The sequence below is a fragment of the Schistocerca serialis genome, chromosome 4 (genome assembly GCF_023864345.2).
Source record: "Schistocerca serialis cubense isolate TAMUIC-IGC-003099 chromosome 4, iqSchSeri2.2, whole genome shotgun sequence".
Classification (NCBI taxonomy): Eukaryota; Metazoa; Arthropoda; class Insecta; order Orthoptera; family Acrididae; genus Schistocerca; species Schistocerca serialis.
The window spans coordinates 185,368,722-185,389,286 of record NC_064641.1 but is presented as its reverse complement, the minus strand read 5'-3'; the positions used below and the strand labels follow the sequence as shown (position 1 = coordinate 185,389,286).

The following is a 20,565-nucleotide window of genomic DNA, read 5'->3' as shown; positions in this document are numbered from 1 at the left end:
GCAAATTTATTTGCTATCGCTAGATTGCATGCACTATTCGTTTTTTTGCTTTTAAAAGCCCTATTATTTGATTGTGGCAAGTACTTAAGTGTCTGACGTTTGCGACCTGCGACTATTCAGAAGCTCCAAGGAATTGTGCGTGTGTGTGTATTTTTTCTTTTATTTGCTCCGTTTTAAATTACATCGTCTGTATTATCTTTTTTACTTTGTTTTTCATTTCATTTCTTCAGGCACTTATAATGTGAGACAAATTTACAGAAGTTCCATCGCAGTCCGTAGATAAATATGTGAGTGTATCTGGGATGTAAGACCATTGACTTGTGATTATCGGGTTAACTTTGCAGTTGCAACCACAAGATGTCCACGCCTGTGCTGTCTGAAGACGAATTAGGAAAGAAATGGGATAAGTGTCTTACAGATTCTGTGCTGAAACTGGGTAAGTCGTAGCAAAATCTAAACATTTTTTTATCGGTACCAGTTGTACTTACTTCCGGACGATATTTTAAGCAGTCCTAGGTACTTGGCTTGGTAGCCGGTCTTTCGTATTTTTATTTGTTGGTAAGATTTGGTAGAACACTTCAGCTGATTTCAGGGGTCTGATTTGGATTCGGTGAATTTATAAGACGAGACAAACACACAGGCATCCCATTTTTAGATTGTTAAAATATAGTATAAGAAGGGAATTTAATGGCAGGTATGAGGTCAAAGCGGAGGTTAATTTGGGAAGTGACTGTTAGTGGATAGGATAAAGGGAAGATGACACTGGCACTACGTTTTCACGGACGCTGATGGTGTGGTGATTGTAATGGTTTGTCAGTGCTGTTGACAGAGCTTCAGCCCGAAGTGATAAATAGGCAATGCGTTTGTAATACTGCTGCACCTAGTAAGCCTGCGATCTTAGCTGTTCATTGTTTGATTACGTGAGGGCTCTACTATGCAGCATTTCTCATTAGTCTATGTTTACATTTTCTGCTGGAACTATCCTAAGATCTGTTTGGTGTAAGAAACAAGAAAAATTGCCGAAGTTAGTTACTAAAAGTCTTCAGGTGGTTGAGTTTGTGAGAAAAAGAGCACCAACTGTAATTTTATTTTTGATAACCCCATTGATAAATTTCATTCATATGTCCTCATTTATATTTCGGTAGGCCGAAATGAGAGGATCGAGATAAAAAAAATGTAAGAGTTGTCAAGTGGCGCTGATGTCACAAAGTTTCCCACAGTGTTGTAATAAAAGTACACATTTCTAAAGTTACGTCAATTTATAAATGGGACAGTGAACGTAATTGGAGTGTCAACATGCCGTGATGGTATTAGTCATATCCTTGAGCATATTTAACAACAATCCTCCATCTGACTTCATTTTTACACTCATTTCTCAAATGACATGTATAAGACAATGTTCTGCATACTACTGACAGTCAACTGAAAAGTATTATCATTCTTCCTTGAATACAAATTCTTATTACTCTCTGTAGATATTGTTTTGCTGTGTCTAAAACGTGAGGTCCAATGCCTTAATCCCTCTTCATTGAAAAGATCCAATTGTAAACTGCAAACTTTTATGGTGAGAAATGTCACCTTATTAGAATATTCTAGATTATTGTGCTGTGGTCACATGAATTTCTTATTGAAACCCAGTGTTTAGGTCCCATCAGTTATGAGCCAGGTAGTGCACCACACCTTCGAAAGAGCTGCAACCCCCCTTGAATGACCTCTCTGTAAAAGGGGGTGAAACATTGAGTTTCAATAAAAAATTCGTCTGTGACATAACAGCCAAGAATGTTTTAATAAGTGTGAAAAGATTCCGCTAGCTTGGGTTATACTGTACAGTATTTGAATAATTACTGTTCCCTATGGTGGGTTACAGCTTGCGGGTCTAGTGTAGCAGGGGATACAACCCGTCGGCTTTGGACAATTACGTCACAAGTCGCCAGAGAGCAGTTTACCATTTTCGCTTTTGCTGTTATGTTTGTTTCGTTTTTTTACTGATTGCTTAATAAAGTGGATCTGTTTATTCTCTCTCTTGAGATTTTTTTTAAAAAGCCAAAAAACACTTATCAGCTACTGAATAGAGCTACAACACTAAGAAGAACCGCTTCTCGTTTGGCGACTTGTGACGTCATTGTCCAAAGCTGATGGGTTGTATCCCCTGCTACACTAGTCCCCAGCTTGCTATTAATATTTATGGAACCAGCCTGTCATTTGCCTCAGTTAGTACAAGACTGAATATGTAATGCCTTCCTTGTTTCACCTCATCACATCATTGTCACCAATGGCAATTAGGTTATTACTGTAGAAGCAATAAATTTTTCATCAGAAACTTCTGTTTTTACACTTTCAGTTGTTTTACATCAGATCACAATTACGACACTTTCCAGTTTTTAAATACCACGGAACAGTAAAAATGTGTGTGACACTCAAAATTCACAAAAAAATGTTCACAGCAGTAAACAACCATGACAGTTTCTGACTGGCAGTGATTCCAAGTGTGTCATGAGCACTTAAAGTAACTGTGCTATGACATGCATCATTTTGTCTGTCTGCCAATGGAGCCTTGAATGAGTTACCCTCTCCCCAAGCCCACCCTGCCCCCACCCCACCCTACCACCCAGTCACACTTCCATCTCATGAAATGTTTTGGTAGATCCATAACCTGGTTCTAGCACCCGTACCTCCAGGTTTTTTCAAATCAACTAAATTTATTGATATCTGGTGCTACTTTCATTTCAGTAATATCATGAAGTGATGTGTGATGTCACATATGTGCGAACAGAACACTGAAACTGTTTATTTTGTCTCTGAGTTAGTTCTTGGACCGTAGGCTGTGGTGACACTTATCTTTAGTTTAGCCTGAGGTCTAGGTTAGGTTGGAAGTTAACAGTTTGATCGTGAATCAGCAAAGTGATATGAAAGGTTTCAGAAATAATTTTCTGTAAATGTTACTCCAGTGTTTTTTCACTAATTGTTAGGTAATTATTTGGTATGTAAGTTCTTTTAAGAGTCTTATAAACATGTAATGTTTCTTGTGTACTTTGTCCCTTTAAATTGTTTCTGAAATTGGTGTTGCCCATTTCTGCTTGATGTATATTAAAAATTGAGTGCATCTCATTTTTGGAGGTGGCTTATAGTGTTTGGTAGTATTCTTGACTGTAATGTATCAACTGTTCCTAGGAAAGTGTTTGTATTTGAAACTGTTAATACATAAAATAGTAAAATAATATGTTCAGTTTTAATGGTAATTCTGTTGAGCCGTGGAGTGATAAAAACTACTTCGTTGATCTGGAATAATGTCTTAGTGACAATATTCATGTAGTCCAAGTTGACACACAACGAAGTGGCTGATGGAAGTGGCTGTAAAAGGTTCTACCATTTACGGTCAGTTGTAACAGCCAGCATACCAAGTGTCAGCTTGGACTGTGCAAATAATACATAGACTGTGAGGTAATAAATTATAATGCTCCGTATCTCACATTGATGCAATAAGTGACAATTCTTTCTTCAGGTGGAGGCCTGCTGATAGGTGCCACATTCTCAGTCCTGTTCTTCAGAAGTAAGTTACAGATAAACGTAAAAAGTATATGTTTAAAATAAGATTATTGTATACTACCAAGCCGGTTACACCTAAAATTACATTCTAGTTTATGAGAATTATAATAAAAATAAGAGAAGTCCAACAAAGGTAGCAGAAAAATTGTTTTATTACGGATGGCAGCACTGCTTCCTGTTATCTGCACAAGATGACATACTGCTGTAGTCAGCTGTAAGTCACTTAAAAGAAAAGTACAGCCCTTAGGGTGTTAGTGCCATACAATGCCACAACAAAGTTATAACTTTCTATACTGCATTGTGATCATCGTGAAACCGGTAAGAGTCAACGAACACTTCAGAATATGTGAGAGTCAATGGATTGCTTTTCCTCGCCTGCACTACCAAAGAAAAAATTCTAACTTGGCTGCACATTGCAGAATGAGTGCAAACCGGAGTGCAAGAGCAGAAAAGGACCTCCTCTCAGTGTATTTTTGTTTGGAGGGTGCTGCCATTGTTGATGTCTGCTTTGACAGCAGAAAGTATAGTTACGTATCCAGTAGAAACAGGAAGTAAGACTATTATGAAGATTTTGTTTACTGCATTGTTATATGCATCAGTATCTGCGCATGATTGGGGAAACTGATGGAATCCTTACAGGGAAGCTTTTGTGAATCCATTGTAGAGTCCAAATGTTTATATAAGTGACTTTAATTCCTTCCCGAAATTGAATGACTATATATGCGATCAGGCTTATAAACAGTATTGTGGCTCATGATGGATGAGAGGGCATATTCCACTTTCCTACAATTCTTAAATAAAAAAAGGTTGAAGCAGGGCTGATAAGACATGTGGAATTTGTGATGTGCAAAAGTAACTACAACATTCATAAAATAACTGTCTTTTACTCTTTGCTTTAACACAAATGTTCCTTTATAGTGAGGAACGAAAACAGATTTTCTGTGGGTATTTCACAAATAAATAACAACAACAAAATTTAAAAAATAAAAAGAAAAGGGGGGGGGGGGGGAGCAAGATTATTAACAGATAATCAGTAAGCAAGACTTTGTCATCAGGTGTAACAATTCAAATTGTAGTAGTACCCCCCTCCCCCTGTTTCTTACTTAGCCCTTTTCAGTATATTTAATTATCAGTGTAGAAAAAAAGAAAAAAATTAAGTTTGTTTTATGTGATAACCATTGTTGGAGTATATTTTTCTAGGTCTTCCTGCTTATTGATGTGTGCTGAAAGGAATTTTAAAACATGTTGCAGATGTACAGCTGTTGTAGTAATTCTAGACATATTGGTCTCAATACAAGAATCTACAAAGATAAAATTTTAGCAGATGTTACCACATAATGCTGTGTTGGTGCAGCATTAGGGTGTTAAAATGTTAGCAGTTATCCTATAGCCCCAATAGTTTTCTTGGGACATGCATTCCCATTCATTTCAGACATTCAACTGTAGCCTATAGAATTCTTTGGCAATTACTGATTTGTTGAATCTATAAAGAAAGTGAATTTAGAAAATTAAGATTGGAAAGCATGAAGCCATCATTGGGCAAGTGCAAGAACCGAACAGTTCATCCTTTAAAGAAAAATGGAATCTTGAATGACTCAGATGATGCTTTTGTCACCAGTAATAATAATAATAATCCCCGTGGAGGCCCGGGAAAAGAATAGGCCTCCGGTATGTTCTGCCAGTCGTAAAAGGCGACGAAAAGAACAAACCACTAATAGGGCTAACCCCCCTTTTAGTGTGATTAGTTGGTTTAGGACAGAACTAAAGAAGCCTCGGACAAGCGCCGTCATGGTCGGGGACGACGCTTGAACCCTATGCCTGCCCACAATGGTAACGACACTGCTAGCCAACTGGAAAATGATTTAAATCCAAATAGAGGTGTTTTGCAGGATATGCTTCCCGCAACCACCCTAGAAGGAAAACAAAGACAGAGGATGAGATGGTCAGATGAAGTTAATCGACACCTCATGTTCTGTTATTACCAAGCAACAAACCTAGGAACCAACACTACTGGATACAGATCACAAGTATACCCAACATTTATTACCAGATACCCAGAATTAAAATTTTTAACATAACAACGACTAGCTGATGAGATCCATGTAATAATAAAAAATAACAGGATACCCCAGTCAGAATTAGAAAACATCAAACAACAAGTACAACAAATACTGGAACAAAATAATGTGCAATCAGAAGAAGAAGAAAATACAGTAATGTACTCAAACATCCCAGAGCAAACAAACAAAGAACAACACACACCAATTAAACAATCAGAGGAAAACGAAATCTTAAGACAGCCACCAGAACAAGCACAAATAGAACACGAAGTGACACAGATGTTAGATATAGAAGAAAAATTTCAGCTAACATATATAGAATACAAAGACACAAATACAGACATTAGACCATTCTTGCATAGACCACCAAATAACCCACAAGTCGAAACAACAATAAAAACTATCAACACAATCATACACAACAAAATAAATGAAAACACAACTATGGAAGAGTTACAACTACTGGTTTATATAGGAGCACTCACTACACTAAATATACACACTAGGCAGAGCTCAGAACCAACCAACACACAGAAGAAACCCACAAAACCAGCATGGCAACACAGGCTACAGATCAAAATAGAAAAACTGAGAAAAGACATCGGACAGCTAACACAATTTATAAGAAATGAAATCTCGGAAATAAAAACGAAAAAGGTTAGGTAAAATCTCACAACAAGAAGCGACAGAGCAATTAGACGAAAAGAAGCAGAAATTACAAGCATTAGCCAAACGACTCAGAAGATACAAAAAAAGTGAAAATAGAAGGAAACAAAACCAAACATTAAACACAAACCAAGAGAAATATTACCAGACAATAGATAACACACACATTAAAATAAACAATCCACCAAACATAACAGACATGGAACACTTCTGGAGCAACATATGGTCAAACCCGGTACAACATAACAGGCATGCACAGTGGATACAAGCAGAAACACACACATACAAGATGATACCACAAATGCCTGAAGTGATAATTTTGCAACATGAAGTCACCCAAGCAATTAATTCTACTCACAATTGGAAAGCCCCTGGAAATGATAAAATAGCAAATTTCTGGTTAAAGAAGTTCACCTCAACACATTCACATCTAACTAAATTATTTAACAATATAATGGAAGGAAACATTCCATGTGGGAAAAATTATATATAAAAACAAAGATGAGGTGACTTACCGAACAAAAGCGCTGGCAGGTCGATAGACACACAAACAAACACAAACATACACACAAAATTCAAGCTTTCGCAACAAACTGTTGCCTCATCAGGAAAGAGGGAAGGAGAGGGGAAGACAAAAGGAAGTGGGTTTTAAGGGAGAGGGTAAGGAGTCATTCCAATCCCGGGAGCGGAAAGACTTACCTTAGGGGGAAAAAAGGACAGGTATACACTCGCACACACGCACATATCCATCCACACATACAGACACAAGCAGACATTTATTGTCAATGTTTCACTTCCATACATGGCTACACTCCATACGAATACTTTCAGAAATGACTTCCTGACACTTAAATCAATACTGGATGTTAACAAATTTCTCTTCTTCAGAAATGCTTTCCTTGCCATTGCCAGCCTACATTTTATATCCTCCCTACTTCGACCATCATCAGTTATTTTGTTCCCCAAATAGCAAAACTCCTTTACTACTTTAAGTGCCTCATTTCCTAATCTAATTCCCTCAGCATCACCCGACTTAATTAGACTACATTCCCTTATCCTTGTTTAGCTTTTGTTGATGTTCATCTTATATCCTCCTTTCAAGACACTGTCCATTCCATTCAACTGCTCTTGCAAGTCCTTTGCTGTCTCTGACAGAATTACAATGTCATCGGCGAACCTCAAAGTTTTTATTTCTTCTCCATGAATTTTAATACCTACTCCGAATTTTTCTTTTGTTTCCTTTACTGCTTGCTCAATATACAGATTGAACAACATCGGGGAGAGGCTACAACCCTGTCTTACTCCCTTCCCAACCACTGCTTCCCTTTCATGTCCCTCGACTCTTATAACTGCCATCTGGTTTCTGTACAAATTGTAAATAGCCTTTCGCTCCCTGTATTTTACCCCTGCCACCGTCAGAATTTGAAAGAGAGTATTCCAGTCAACATTGTCAAAAGCTTTCTCTAAGTCTACAAATGCTAGAAACGTAGGTTTGCCTTTCCTTAATCTTTCTTCTAAGATAAGTCGTAAGGTCAGTATTGCCTCGCGTGTTCCAGTGTTTCTACGGAATCCAAACTGATCATATATATATATATATATATATATATATATATATATATATATATAAAACAAAGATGATGTGACTTACCAAATGAAAGTGCTGGCAGGTCGACAGACACACAAACATACACACAAAATTCAAGCTTTCGCAACAAACTGTTGCCTCATCAGGAAAGAGGGAAGGAGAGGGAAAGACGAAAGGATGTGGGTTTTAAGGGAGAGGGTAAGGAGTCATTCCAATCCCGGGAGCGGAAAGACTTACCTTAGGGGGGAAAAAAGGACGGGTATACACTCGCGCACACACACACATATCCATCCACACATATACATATATGTATATGTGTGGATGGATATGTGTGTGTGTGCGCGAGTGTATACCCGTCCTTTTTTCCCCCTAAGGTAAGTCTTTCCGCTCCCGGGATTGGAATGACTCCTTACCCTCTCCCTTAAAACCCACATCCTTTCGTCTTTCCCTCTCCTTCCCTCTTTCCTGATGAGGCAACAGTTTGTTGCGAAAGCTTGAATTTTGTGTGTATGTTTGTGTTTGTTTGTGTGTCTGTCGACCTGCCAGCACTTTCATTTGGTAAGTCACATCATCTTTGTTTTTAGATATATATTTCCTACGTGGAATGTTTCCCTCTATTATAACCATATATATATATATATATATATATATATATAATTTGGGTAACATTTTTTGTTCACCCTTCTTTTGACATTCACATTTCCACAATGATAATAATGCCTTTTTGTGCTATTTATTGTAAAGTAAAAGTTTCATCCTCTGAAAGTGTACAGTACACTGCTATAGTCCAATCTATAAATAAAAAAACCAGACACGGAGAGGGACAACGGTCTTTTAAAACATAATACTTCTACATTATAAATGTTGACTTTTTATATTCTTACAGGCAATAATACTAGTCAAAACTAGCAACATCAAAATAGTGGCATAAAAATATGTCCAGAAACATGCTTGTTGAGATGTGGGCCATTTTGCTTTTTGAGAACTGTCCATGTAAAGTGGCTTCCTATTGACATTAATGGCTCATTTGTTATTGTTTGTGATTGTCTCTATACTCTGTAGCTGACGTCACACATAGCACTTAGACTGTCTCCTATCTCAACCATTCAATGCACATTGTTGTGAGGTTGTGTTGATGTCAGACTAATATTGCTGATTTTGTGGTTTGTTAACAACTTTACAGTGAAATGAAGTCTTAGTATTCCATGCGAGAAGTGGAAGAGTTGATATTCTTCTGTGGTGTAGCAAACAGGCAGATAGCATTTATTGACACACGTCATTTACACAGATCAATTTTCTCACCATTAATTACATCTTAAAACATGTTTATCAGGTTGTTCCTGTGACTTCAAGGATCTGACAGACCCAATATTTATGTTCCAGAGAAAGACATAAATTTTAAATAGCAGTGCCAAAATACTTCTCTATTTCTTTAAAAATGAGGTGTTATTCCAGTGAAAATCGGGACATTAATAACATTTAAAGCCATTTTTTGGAACGTTAAGTGTATGTCCTTGCAAGTTATGAATTTAGGATTGTTGTTGTTTGTCTTCAGTCAAAAGACTGGTCTGATGCAAATATCCATGCTGCTTTATCCTATGCTAGCTTCTTCATCTCCGAGTAACTACTGCAAGCTGTAGCCTTCTGAATCTGCTTACTGTATTCAACTCTTGGTCTCCCTGTGCAATTTTTATCCCCCACACCTCTCTCAAGCTCTAAACTGGTTGATCCCTTGATGTCTCAGAATGTGTCCTACCATCTTCTAGTCAGGTTGTGTCCCAACTGTCTTTTCTCCCCAATTCTATTCAGTGCCTACTCATTAGTTAAGTGATCTCCCCATCTAATTTTCAGCATTCTTCTGTAGCACCATATTTCTAAAGCTTCTTTTCTCTTCTTGTGTAAACTGTTTATCATCCATGTTTCACTTCCACACATAGCTACACTCCTCTCACATACTTTCAGAAAAGATTTCCTGACAAATTTATACTCAATGTTGACAAATTTCTCTTCTTCAGAAATACTTTTCTTGCCACTTCCAGTCTGCATTTTATACCCTCTCTACTTCAACCATCGTTAGTTATTTTCCTGCCCAAATAGCAAGTCTCATTTACTACTTTGTCTCATTTTGTAACCTAATTCCATTAGCATTACATGATTTAAAGTTAACTGCATTCCATTGTCGTTGTTTTGCTTTTGTTGATGTTCATCTTATATCCTCCTTTCAAGACACTGACCATTCCATTCAACTGCTCGTCCAAGTTCTTCGCTGTCTCTGACAGAATTACAATGTCATCAGCAAGCCTAAAAGTTTTTATTTCTTCTCCCTGGACCTTAATTCCTATTCCAGATTTTCCTTTTGTTTCCTTTACTGCTTGCTCAGTGTACGGATTGAATAACATCGGGGATGGGCTACAACCCTGTCTCTGTGTTACACATTTCAGTGCGTGGTGCAATTTAAAACATCTCTTACTCTTTATAATTCACATTTTACTGATCTGTAGTTTCTGCACAATCTTCATATAATGTTGCACAATGGCACAGATGCAGCCACTTTTGACAAATTTTAGAATTTTTTTGCAACAATGACCTAGTTTGACTTCTGGACCCACTTTGTTAGTTTTAATCCCAGAGAGCATGCTGCAGCTGGTGAATGTTCCTCGGGTGATTGTTGTGGGTAGCTCTCTATGCCATGTGTGGTTTTATTAATTTCAAACCTAGTTGCTTGAGAAAATAAGGTTCTTGAAATATTCAGTCATATTTGCTTTGTGTTCTACAATTTTATTCATACCAGCAATGTTATAAATGGCATAAAAGTCACAATAACCAGTGTCATGTTTGCTTTCCAACATTATATTCTGAACACACAACATCAACCACACCCACTCCACTCTTTGTTGAGTTAGATGAGGGGCAGTCACATGAAAACCAAATACCCGGCATAACAGGCCCTTGGAATGGTTCCATTCAGAAGTAATCATCACATGCAGTAAGACATTTATCCCACTGGGAGACAAGATGATCAATTCCTGTTTCACAGAATGTGGTTTGCTGCAGACTGATCCACAACTACACCCACTCTTGTATGTCTGTGTTTGACTGAAACTGAAGGCCACATGTTGGGGATATGTGAACAAACATTTTCCAGCATGCATAGTGGCACACAAGATATGATGTGCAGAGTGCATTAGACTCTGTGGAATATACATGTTCCGTGTTTGTTGATGGGTAACTTAATATATTTGTGTAGCCAAATGTGTTAATGTGTTGTGCGAATAAAGCAAAAGTTTATTTTGTCCTGTAAATAGTTGTTACTTGGCATTTAGCTGCGTTAATCTGCATAAACTGCGGCAGGTTATGGGCCCAGCTATTGAGTTAAAGTGAAACAATAAGCCTTAAGGTGATGTGTATTTGCACAAAAAGTGTGCAGAAGTTTATATAAAGTTGGATTGTGTGTGCTATAAGAAGAAGAAAAATAACTGTAAAATTAGTAACAACACAGATACCGCAAATATAGAGCGGCTTGTAGGGTGCAAAAATTACGCAACCTAGAAATTTGCTTTTGAGGCATATTTGCAGTTGGATGACTTGAGGGACGTCGTAAATGGTAAATTGGAACCTACGGAATCAAGTTTTGCTACTAAGGATCGGAAGGCGAAATCAAAACTAATCCTTTTGATTGATCTGGTGAATTATGTTCACATAGAAATGGCTATGTCAGCAAAGGAGGTATGGGACAAACTGAAAAACGCATTTGAAGATGGTGGTTTAACCAGAAAAGTAGGATTACTTCATGAGCTGATAACCACAAGATTGAATAAGTGTAAAAGAGTGGATGAATATGTGAATAAAATAATTTCAATCTCCAATCGTCTGAGGAATATTGGTTTTGAAAATGCGGGTGAATAGATTGGAGCTTTATTGTTAGCTGGACTACCAGAGAAATATTCGCCAATGATTATGGATTTTGGAAAGTTGGGGAATACCCATTACAGCGGATAGTGTTAAAGTAAAGATTCTACAGGACATGAAGAGTGAACCAGATTCTGATGCTTCAGAAAAGGAAACAGTGTCGACTTTGTACTCTTAAGTACAAGAAGAAGAAGCCAGTAAGATGTTGCAGATGCCAGAAAATTTGACATATTGCTTCACACTGTAAGGAAAAGTTAAGTATAAAAGAAAAGAAGCATGTTAATTCTAGTAGTCCTGAGAGAAAGACTACCCATAAAGGTAAGGCATTTTCTGTTTTTTCACTCTTTTATTGAAGCGGGTGATGATCATGCAGAATGGTTCACAGGTTCAGGAGCATCTGTGCACATTACTAAAGCTCAGTCAGGTTTGTATGATGTTCAGTCAAGGACTGACATTGGAATTTCCACAGTTGACGGATGTAAGTTAAGGTGTGAATTCGCGGGAAAAGTGGATATTAGTTTGCTTGTGAATGGGGGAAAGGAAATTGTTACTGCTCAGATGTACATTATGTAAAGAATATTGCAACTAATTTGTTGTCAGTAACCGAAATAGTAAAGAAGGGTAATAAAGTTATCTTCGATATAGAGGGAGCCAAAGTGATAAAATCTTGTGGTGATATTGTAGCTACTGCAAGTAGTGTAAGAGGTATTTACAAAATGAATACAGTTCAAAATACTGCTGAAACAGGAAATCACTCTCTTTATGCTGCAAAAGGTTTCTTGTGGCCTAGGAGACTTGGACCTTTGAATAGGAAAAGTATGACTTCACTGAAGAATATGGCAACTGGGATGAAAAATTATGGAATGAAAACATCCAATGGGAGGTGTGTTTGCAAGGGAAGCTTGCTAGATTGCCATTGAAATCGAGTCAGAGCAGATCTACCAAAGTCTTGCAACTCATACACTCGGATCTCTGTGGACCTATGGAGAAAAAATCCTTAGGAGGTAGCTTCTATTTCCTGACATAAGTAGCAAGGATCAGGTGAATGATGTGTTCGTTGTTTATTGGAAAATGGTTGAAAGACAGACTAGGAAGAAAATTAAAATTATTAGATCAGACAATGGATCAGAATATGTAAACAAATGGTTTAAGGAACAGTTGAATGGAATGAGTATTAGGCATCAGACTACCATTCACTGAAGTCCTTCTCAGAATGGAGTTGCAGATCAAGCCAACAGAACCACTGTAGAAAAGGCAAGAAGTATGTTAAGCGATTCTGAGCTACCTAAGTGTTTCTGGGCAGAGGCTGTGTCAACAGCAGTGTATTTAATTAACAGATCACCTACCAAAGCTGTGAGACATAAGACACCTTATGAAGTATGGACTGGGAAGAAACCGGATCTAAAGCACTCAAGTCTTTGTATGTGAAGCCATGGTTCAGATTCCAAAACCATTAAGAGGAAAATGGGATGCAAAATCTCAAAAATGTATTTTTGTTGGCTACTGTGAGGATTCAAAAGGCTACAGACGTTATAATCCTGTGAATAAGAAGATAATAAGTAGTAGAGATGTAGTATTTTTAGAGGTTTATAGACCTAAAATAAAGGAAAGTAGTCAAAATGATACAGTAATGCAACAAAGCATAATTTGTGATGGTGCTGAAACAGAGATGGAAACTGAAACAGAGGAAGATGAGAATAAAGAGGAAGCTGGGGTGCTACCCGAGAATCAAATTGAGGAGACTTAGGTCAGTTTAAGGCAGTCTTCACATATAGCAAAACGAGAAGGATATCCAGAGTATGAAATGTGTGCTGCCCAAACAATCAACAATGAACCAATCACAGTTGATCAAGCTTTAGCAAATTCAAATGCTCAAGATTGGAAAAAAGCTACTGAAAAGGAGCTGCAATCTTTTGTGGATAATGATACATATGAATAGGTTGACATGCCTGTAAATAAAAAGCCACTAAGAACAAGATGGGTGTTTAATATTAAAAATCCAGAGAGTGAAATACTAAAATTCAAAGCCAGATTGGTAGTTAAAGGATATTCCCAGAAAGAAGAAATACATTACAATGAAACATTCTCACCGGTGGTGAAGTGTTCATCATTAAGATACCTTTTAACTCTTGCAGTAAGGGAAGACTTATTAATTCATCAAATGAATGTGAAAACAGGCTACTTGAATGGAAGGCTGGAAAAGCAAATACATATATGTGATTCCACCTGATGAAGTTAAACGACCTTATCAAGGGAAAAGGAGAATTTGGCATTTGAAGAAAGGCATATATGGATTAAAGCAAAAAGGCCATTGCTGGAATAAATGTTTGCATAAAACTTTGATAAAACTAGGTATGTTACTGTCAAATACAGATCCAAATGTACATCATAAAGGGAACAATGAAGAAATTGCAATCATGGCCATATGGGTAGATGAGTTTTTTATTTTAACCAATACTGAGAGCCAGATAGAATTTAATATGCTTGATTTAGGGGAAATTAATCAATAGGGTCAATCCGTACCAAGTGGCCCAAGAAAAAAATAATTGGTTGCTTGACCTCAGAAAAATTTTATATTTGCTGATACAAACAAACAAAAACATTATATGTGCCAGATGCCCCTGCAACAGTACACCATTTTGGTCTCAACTCGCAAAACTTTGATTTTCCAATTTTAATGTCAGGATTTCTTTTTTAAATTCAGTGAATAGTTCATTTAAATTACCCATTATTAACCTTTTTTGTCTTTGAATCTTAGAATCATTTTCTTTCACAGAAACACAGTCTTTTTTTTGCCAGACATCAAACGGCTGTTATTGTCATCGTCATAATACTTAATAACTTTATTGATTGTTTCCATCAACCAAATCAGATCATTTTACTTTTGTAATGCTGGTAAAATTCCCTGTTCTTTTACTAATTGCCTTGTTAACTTAACAAGACGTTCTGACGCATTAAATTCATCACTAACTTTTGCTAGACTCCAAGAATTTGGCAGTAAATTGATAATCTTAATTTTATCCTCCTTGTTTGAAGTACTGCTTTTAGTTTTTCTATCAAATCATCATATTCGGTGGGTGAAGTTTTAGAACTTCCTTCTGTTTTACTACAAATTGTATTTTGAAATGAAACTTACAAATTCTTTTTGACTGTAGCTGCCACTTTCTCAGTTTTGACTTAGTTTTCTAATTTTACTAGCAGGTGATATACCCAGGATTTCACAAGCTGTATCTACTTTTTTAATGGTTGCTGATAAGTCACAAAATTCTGTATCTGAGGTTTCACTATCCTTTCTCTTGTGAATTACAAATATCGTAGAATAACATGTTGGACACAATGATTTTCCTGGTAAGAGATTGACAAAAGGGCTTTTATTTTTAGAATAATGATCAAGTGTTATTTCTCACAGACCTTATGTTATAGGTTTCTTATGTTTCTCAAAAGGGTCCATGCAAGACTGACCAAAAAGGTGATGAAATTTTTTTAAGTATTTCATTTCATGGTACTTGCATGTTAATTTGACATCTGGGCCAACTCTTAAGTAAAACAACACTTTTTCTTCTTCTTCACTGTAATCTTCAATTAAAGTAATGTCTTTAGGATACACTCCATAAACACTTTTAAGACATGCTTCATTAATAATAAAACCAACAGAACACTGAGACACCATTTTTCAACTGCACACTTCAAGAACTTCTAGCTAAATAAGTGTGAGTAGACAATTGTTGGTGTAAGGGGGAAGACAACAATCAGTCTTGTATAGGCTTGTAGATGCAATTGTTAGCCTGCTGAAACAATTACTACAGCATTGTTTCGACAAATAATCATTAGCTAGTGTAGTGTGGTGTGTTACATTTGCAATTTGTATACTTTATTTGTTTAGCCTACCAGATATTGCAGATGTTAAAAAATGTATTTTTGACTCATGTTTGTAATCTTTTTTTCCCTTAACTTCAAATTGAATCTCAGACTTGAATTTATACTGAAGTTTGATATCATAAAGGTCTATTAACTGTGAAATTTTCAGATTTTTATCTGGTCCCCCAACAAAGATAAATGGAAAAATTAAAAAAATCCATTTTTTAAAATAGTGTATTTTTTAAGGTAAGCTGCTCACCATTGATACTTTATAAAAGTTACTATACTATACAGTGCAATAACAGAAAAAACATTAAAGCTGAGAAATTAATCTTTCTTTTGAAAACTACTGTTCAAAAATTGAGTTTTTTTTTATTTGTAGCTGATAACTTTGAACTATTAAAAACATATTAAAGAATACATTCAGCTAAGTGATAATGATGTTAATTTGTAGCCCAGAGCGTGTTGAACTAAATGCATTTTATCTGAAAGCCGTAGGACAATCCACTACTGAATAGTTGTAAAAAATGTAGGTGCTTGCAAATACGAAAAAACGCATGTGACCTGGAACAAATATGGCCACCATTTCAAAATAATAAACAATAAATTTCTTCAAAAAATATTTTTGTTACTACTAAACATTGGGAAATTCACCCAGCAAATACAAAATTTTTCTGAGATGGTCAAGCAACCAGTGCTGGACCACTTGGTGTGGATTGACCCAATACTTACATACGAAGATTGTAAGAAGGGTCAAGAGAGAAGAATTATGGATTGATCAATCTCTGTACACAAGGAAAATCTTAGCAAAGTTCAGTATGGAAAATTGTAAACCTATTTCTACTCCTATGGAAAATAATGCAAAACTGCTAATAACTGATGATATGAAATGTAAGGAAAGTGTACCTTATTTGGAAGCTGTAGGAAGTCTACTGACTTCCAGACCAGACATTACATTTGCCACAAATGCAGTAAGCAAGTTTTGCTGTGATCCAAGATAAAAGCACTGGATGGCAGTCAAGAGAATATTCAGATATTTAAATTGAACTGCTGATTAAAGTTAAATGTAATGGAAATGTAAATTTGGAAGGATACAGTGACAGAGACTGGGGAAATGAGCTGGAAAGCAGACACTCCATCACTCCAAGTTGTTTTAGACAAATGGGAGGATTGATGTCATGGTCATGTAAGATACAAGGAACTGTTGCTTTGAGTGCTGTAAAGCTGAATATATGGCCTTGTCCTCCACTGTCCAAGAAGCTCTTTGGACCCGTACACTGATGATGAAATATAATCTCATCCAACACTAAAGCCAACTGTGGTATTTTGTGACAGTATGGGAGCTATTAAACTTGCAAAAAAGTGACCAATGTAAGATCCAAGCATATTGACATAAGGCATCACTCTATAAGACATCATGTGGAACAGGGAAATATAATCCTCAGTTATCTATGCACAGAAGAAATGTTATCTGATCTCCTAACCAATCCTGTCACTAAGGACAAATTTCAGAAGCTGGTGAAACATTATGGTTTAACCTGGGGTGTATAGTGTTCAGTATCTGAAAAATATTTGTTCATGGATGAGTGTTCGGGATATGTGAACAAACATTTTCCAGCGCGCATAGTGGCGCTCAAGATATGATGCACAGAGTGCATTAGATTCTGTGGAATTTACATGTTCCGTGTTTGTTGAGGGCAACGTAATATATTTGCGTAGCCAAATATGTGTTGTGCGAATAAAGCATAAGTTTGTTTTGTCCTTTAAATAGCTGTTACTTGTCATTTAGCTGCGTTAATCTGCATGAACTACAGTACTACCACAAATGTCCTTCCTCAGGTCACCGAAGATTTTAAAACTACATGATGAAAGATCGGGGCTCTATGGAGGACATTGCAGTGTTTCCCATACAAACTGCTGAAGCATAGCCTTCATCCTATTGGCACTGTGAGGGTGGGCATTATCACGCAACGAGATGATACTGTCAGGTAGCTTTCATGGACATCACAGTTTCTGCAAAGTCTCTACATAGTGCTGTGTATTGATTGCGTTTCCACACTCAAAGAACTGATAAGCAGGGATTCCGTGCAGTTGAGGTGGTCATGACAATATCGGAACTAGTGCGAGCAGCTTTGGATTTGTTTGGCAGGGAAGGTGTGGGATGTATCCACTGTTGGCCTTTCTGTTTGCCCTTGGGCTTAAAATGGTGGCACTGTATTTTGTCACATGTAACAATACAGGACAGAAACACATGTTATTCCTCTTGGTACTGCATTAGATGGCTCAACTTTTAGTGCACTTCTGTCTTGGCACTATGGTGTTTCCCTGCCACAGCAGTGACATTATTGAAACGTAACAAGAATGGGGTCACCTGCCACATGAGTTGTGTATTATGGTTGGTGTCTGGTTTTAATTTGACTGCCCCATATAGACTGTAATAATCTCTGGCTCTTTTTATTGTTTGTATGCATTGACGATAGCAACATTACGCATTTATTCTTCTTCGGTGCATAGGGCACCAGTGTGAAATTGTCACCACAAAAACCAAATATGGATTAAATTATGGCTTCCCTTTTTTTCCTCAGTGTTCCCTGTAAAGTATTCTAGCAAGATTGTAGCGTGTCAACCAATTGTCAAGGGAAATATTCCATCCTGTTACCTAAACTTACTCCAAAAGTCTGAGCACAAACTTGTCAGCTGTGTTACTCACTTGGGGGGAGAAAAACTGTCCCTTCAAAAATTCTTTGCGTAGTGTGTTTTTGCATCCTCCAAGATAAATATTTTGATCGCATACTTTTCAAACTCTGAAAGAACATACACTGTGAAAGATGACCACAAAAAGATATTAACATTCATTCACTGTTAGGTTACTGGTGCTGACTCCTGCAGCTTCTTGTGAATCCCTCCGTAACATCTCACACATCGGGAGCAACTTACCACTTATTTTTACATTCCTCTATTGTATGAATATTTTCTAAACTAACACAGCTTAGAAGAAAATGAAATATTCACTGTTACGTATTTGGAGGAAAGATGTGTGTCCCTGGGTCCCAAGTGTCCTAAAATTCTTCCATATTCATTTTGCGTTGGTGAAGAATGCTGGAAATGCCTTGAAGTAAAGTTTCTTGCAGTATTGGGGTTTTCAGTGATATATGTAAGTATTTATACTCACTAATATCAAATTGAGCAATTTGAATGCTGGAAATGCCTTGAAGTAAAGTTTCTTGCAGTATTGGGGTTTTCAGTGATCTATGTAAGTATTTATACTCACTAATATCAAATTGAGCAAAGCATCGCCAGTGAACAGTTCTCATTACTTGATAGTGATTTAGCCTTTCTGGCTTCACAACTGACGTGAGGCAAATTGTAATTATGTTGTGAGATCTGAAGTGGACATTTTGGTTAGTAACCTTTTTCAGACACTTAGTTTGTCCATCGCTTGACAAATATTAAGGTGGCAATTTACAAGAAGAGGGATCACAACCAATTGCACTAGTTGATAGACAATTTCGATTAGTCTACTCGTATTTCTGACTGATATGAAGACATTACCTTCACTGTCCAACTGTTGGTAACCCACTTTCTGTGTAAAGATCAATTTTGGTAACAAAATTAGGATCTACAAGCAATTACTTTTCAATAAAAGTTTCTCGATTTCATCCTGACTTATTGGACGCTGCCGAGCCATTTTCAAGCAGTTTTATTGTACGCATCAGTATAACAAGAGAAGTGCAAAAGCAGAAAAATCTAATGTAAACTGATGGGCTGGTTTGTGGATATTTTTAAAACAAAATCTGCCAAATTCTGAGAGACCCAGTCTGCCCATTCTATGGTTAAACTCCCTATATAGACACAGAGGGACTAAATGAGCATTCAAGAATATGTTGTTGTTGTTCCCCTCCCTCGTTTGGGTGTGATGGTATAAAATGTATCCAGCAATTCAAGAATTCTGCTCCTAGAAGATGGTAATGAGCCCACGTTTGTGTATTGATGCCTTAATATGTTTCTGTAAGCTGTGTAGTCACTCCCCCCCCCCAACTGCATAATCCTTTGTCTTGGAATCTGTACACAATAGGTAAAACTTCTGATGGAAAAAGTTGAACTGCCCACTTCCATGTAGGTACAGTATTAGGTAAATAAACCTTTAAAGCTGTGTGTGTGTGTGTGTGTGTGTGTGTGTGTGTGTGTGTGTGTGTGTGTGTGTGTGTGTGTGTGTGTTTTCTTTCAATTTTGGGGATGTTACAAAAATACGTTTGTCATTAGCATTTTAACAGTTTACACATTACTGTTGTTATGAACTAATGAATAATCTTGTGCTCTACAGGGAGGCCTTGGCCACTTATACTTGGTACAGGATTTGGTCTTGGAATGGCGTATGCGAATTGTGAGACGGACCTCAATGCTACATTCCAGTCAAAGGTAGCTATGTGTTTATTGAAAACAGTTAAGTCACTCTTCTAGTTTTTCTTCTTAAGTAAATAAAGTTTTCTATTTTCAGCCAAAGCAATGACGGTGGACATATGGCCTTAGACTGCCACAGTTCCTCCTCTGCCTCTGTACTTTACATGCAGACAGAAGAGTTGCCAGCCTTCATAGTGAAAGAATTGTTGAAAATAGTGTAAAATATTTAAATTAAATTGTATTTGCTTTCTTACATGTGTATCATTTAACTGTGACTATTTATTTTTCCTGAAATTCATACATCCTTTTGTTGAGGAGAAAAGGAGAGGGGGGAAAAAAAAGGTTATGGAGCATAAATTGAAGAAATGAATTTTCAAGGAAGCAGGTAGATATTTCTATTACATGTATTTTAAAAAGTGTAATTTTATTTCATAAACTAAAGGTTTGATACAAAATAATGGAGAGAAGGAAGTAGGTTTATCTCTTCCTTGAATAATTTTGGTGTTTTCTATTCCAAACCTACCTACCCAAGTTGCATGT

The 20,565-nt window shown here is 36.9% G+C and overlaps 1 protein-coding gene across 4 annotated transcripts; it reads left to right on the top strand.

Annotated features, from left to right (window-relative positions):
- The first annotated feature begins 3 nt into the window (after positions 1-3).
- On the top strand, positions 4-20,278 carry LOC126473226 (MICOS complex subunit MIC10-like). Of its 4 annotated transcripts, none has more exons than XM_050100139.1 (5): positions 4-143; positions 231-436; positions 3,503-3,550; positions 19,949-20,043; positions 20,123-20,278. In XM_050100139.1, the coding sequence occupies exons 2-5, from the start codon at positions 358-360 to the stop codon at positions 20,132-20,134; spliced, it is 234 nt and encodes a 77-aa protein (XP_049956096.1). In that variant the 5' UTR covers positions 4-143; positions 231-357; the 3' UTR covers positions 20,135-20,278. The 4 variants fall into 4 exon arrangements, with proteins under 4 accessions (XP_049956096.1, XP_049956097.1, XP_049956095.1 ...); XM_050100140.1 differs by having other exon boundaries at positions 9-135; XM_050100141.1 differs by lacking the exon at positions 4-143 and having other exon boundaries at positions 179-241; positions 345-436.
- Positions 20,279-20,565: the final 287 nt, after the last annotated feature.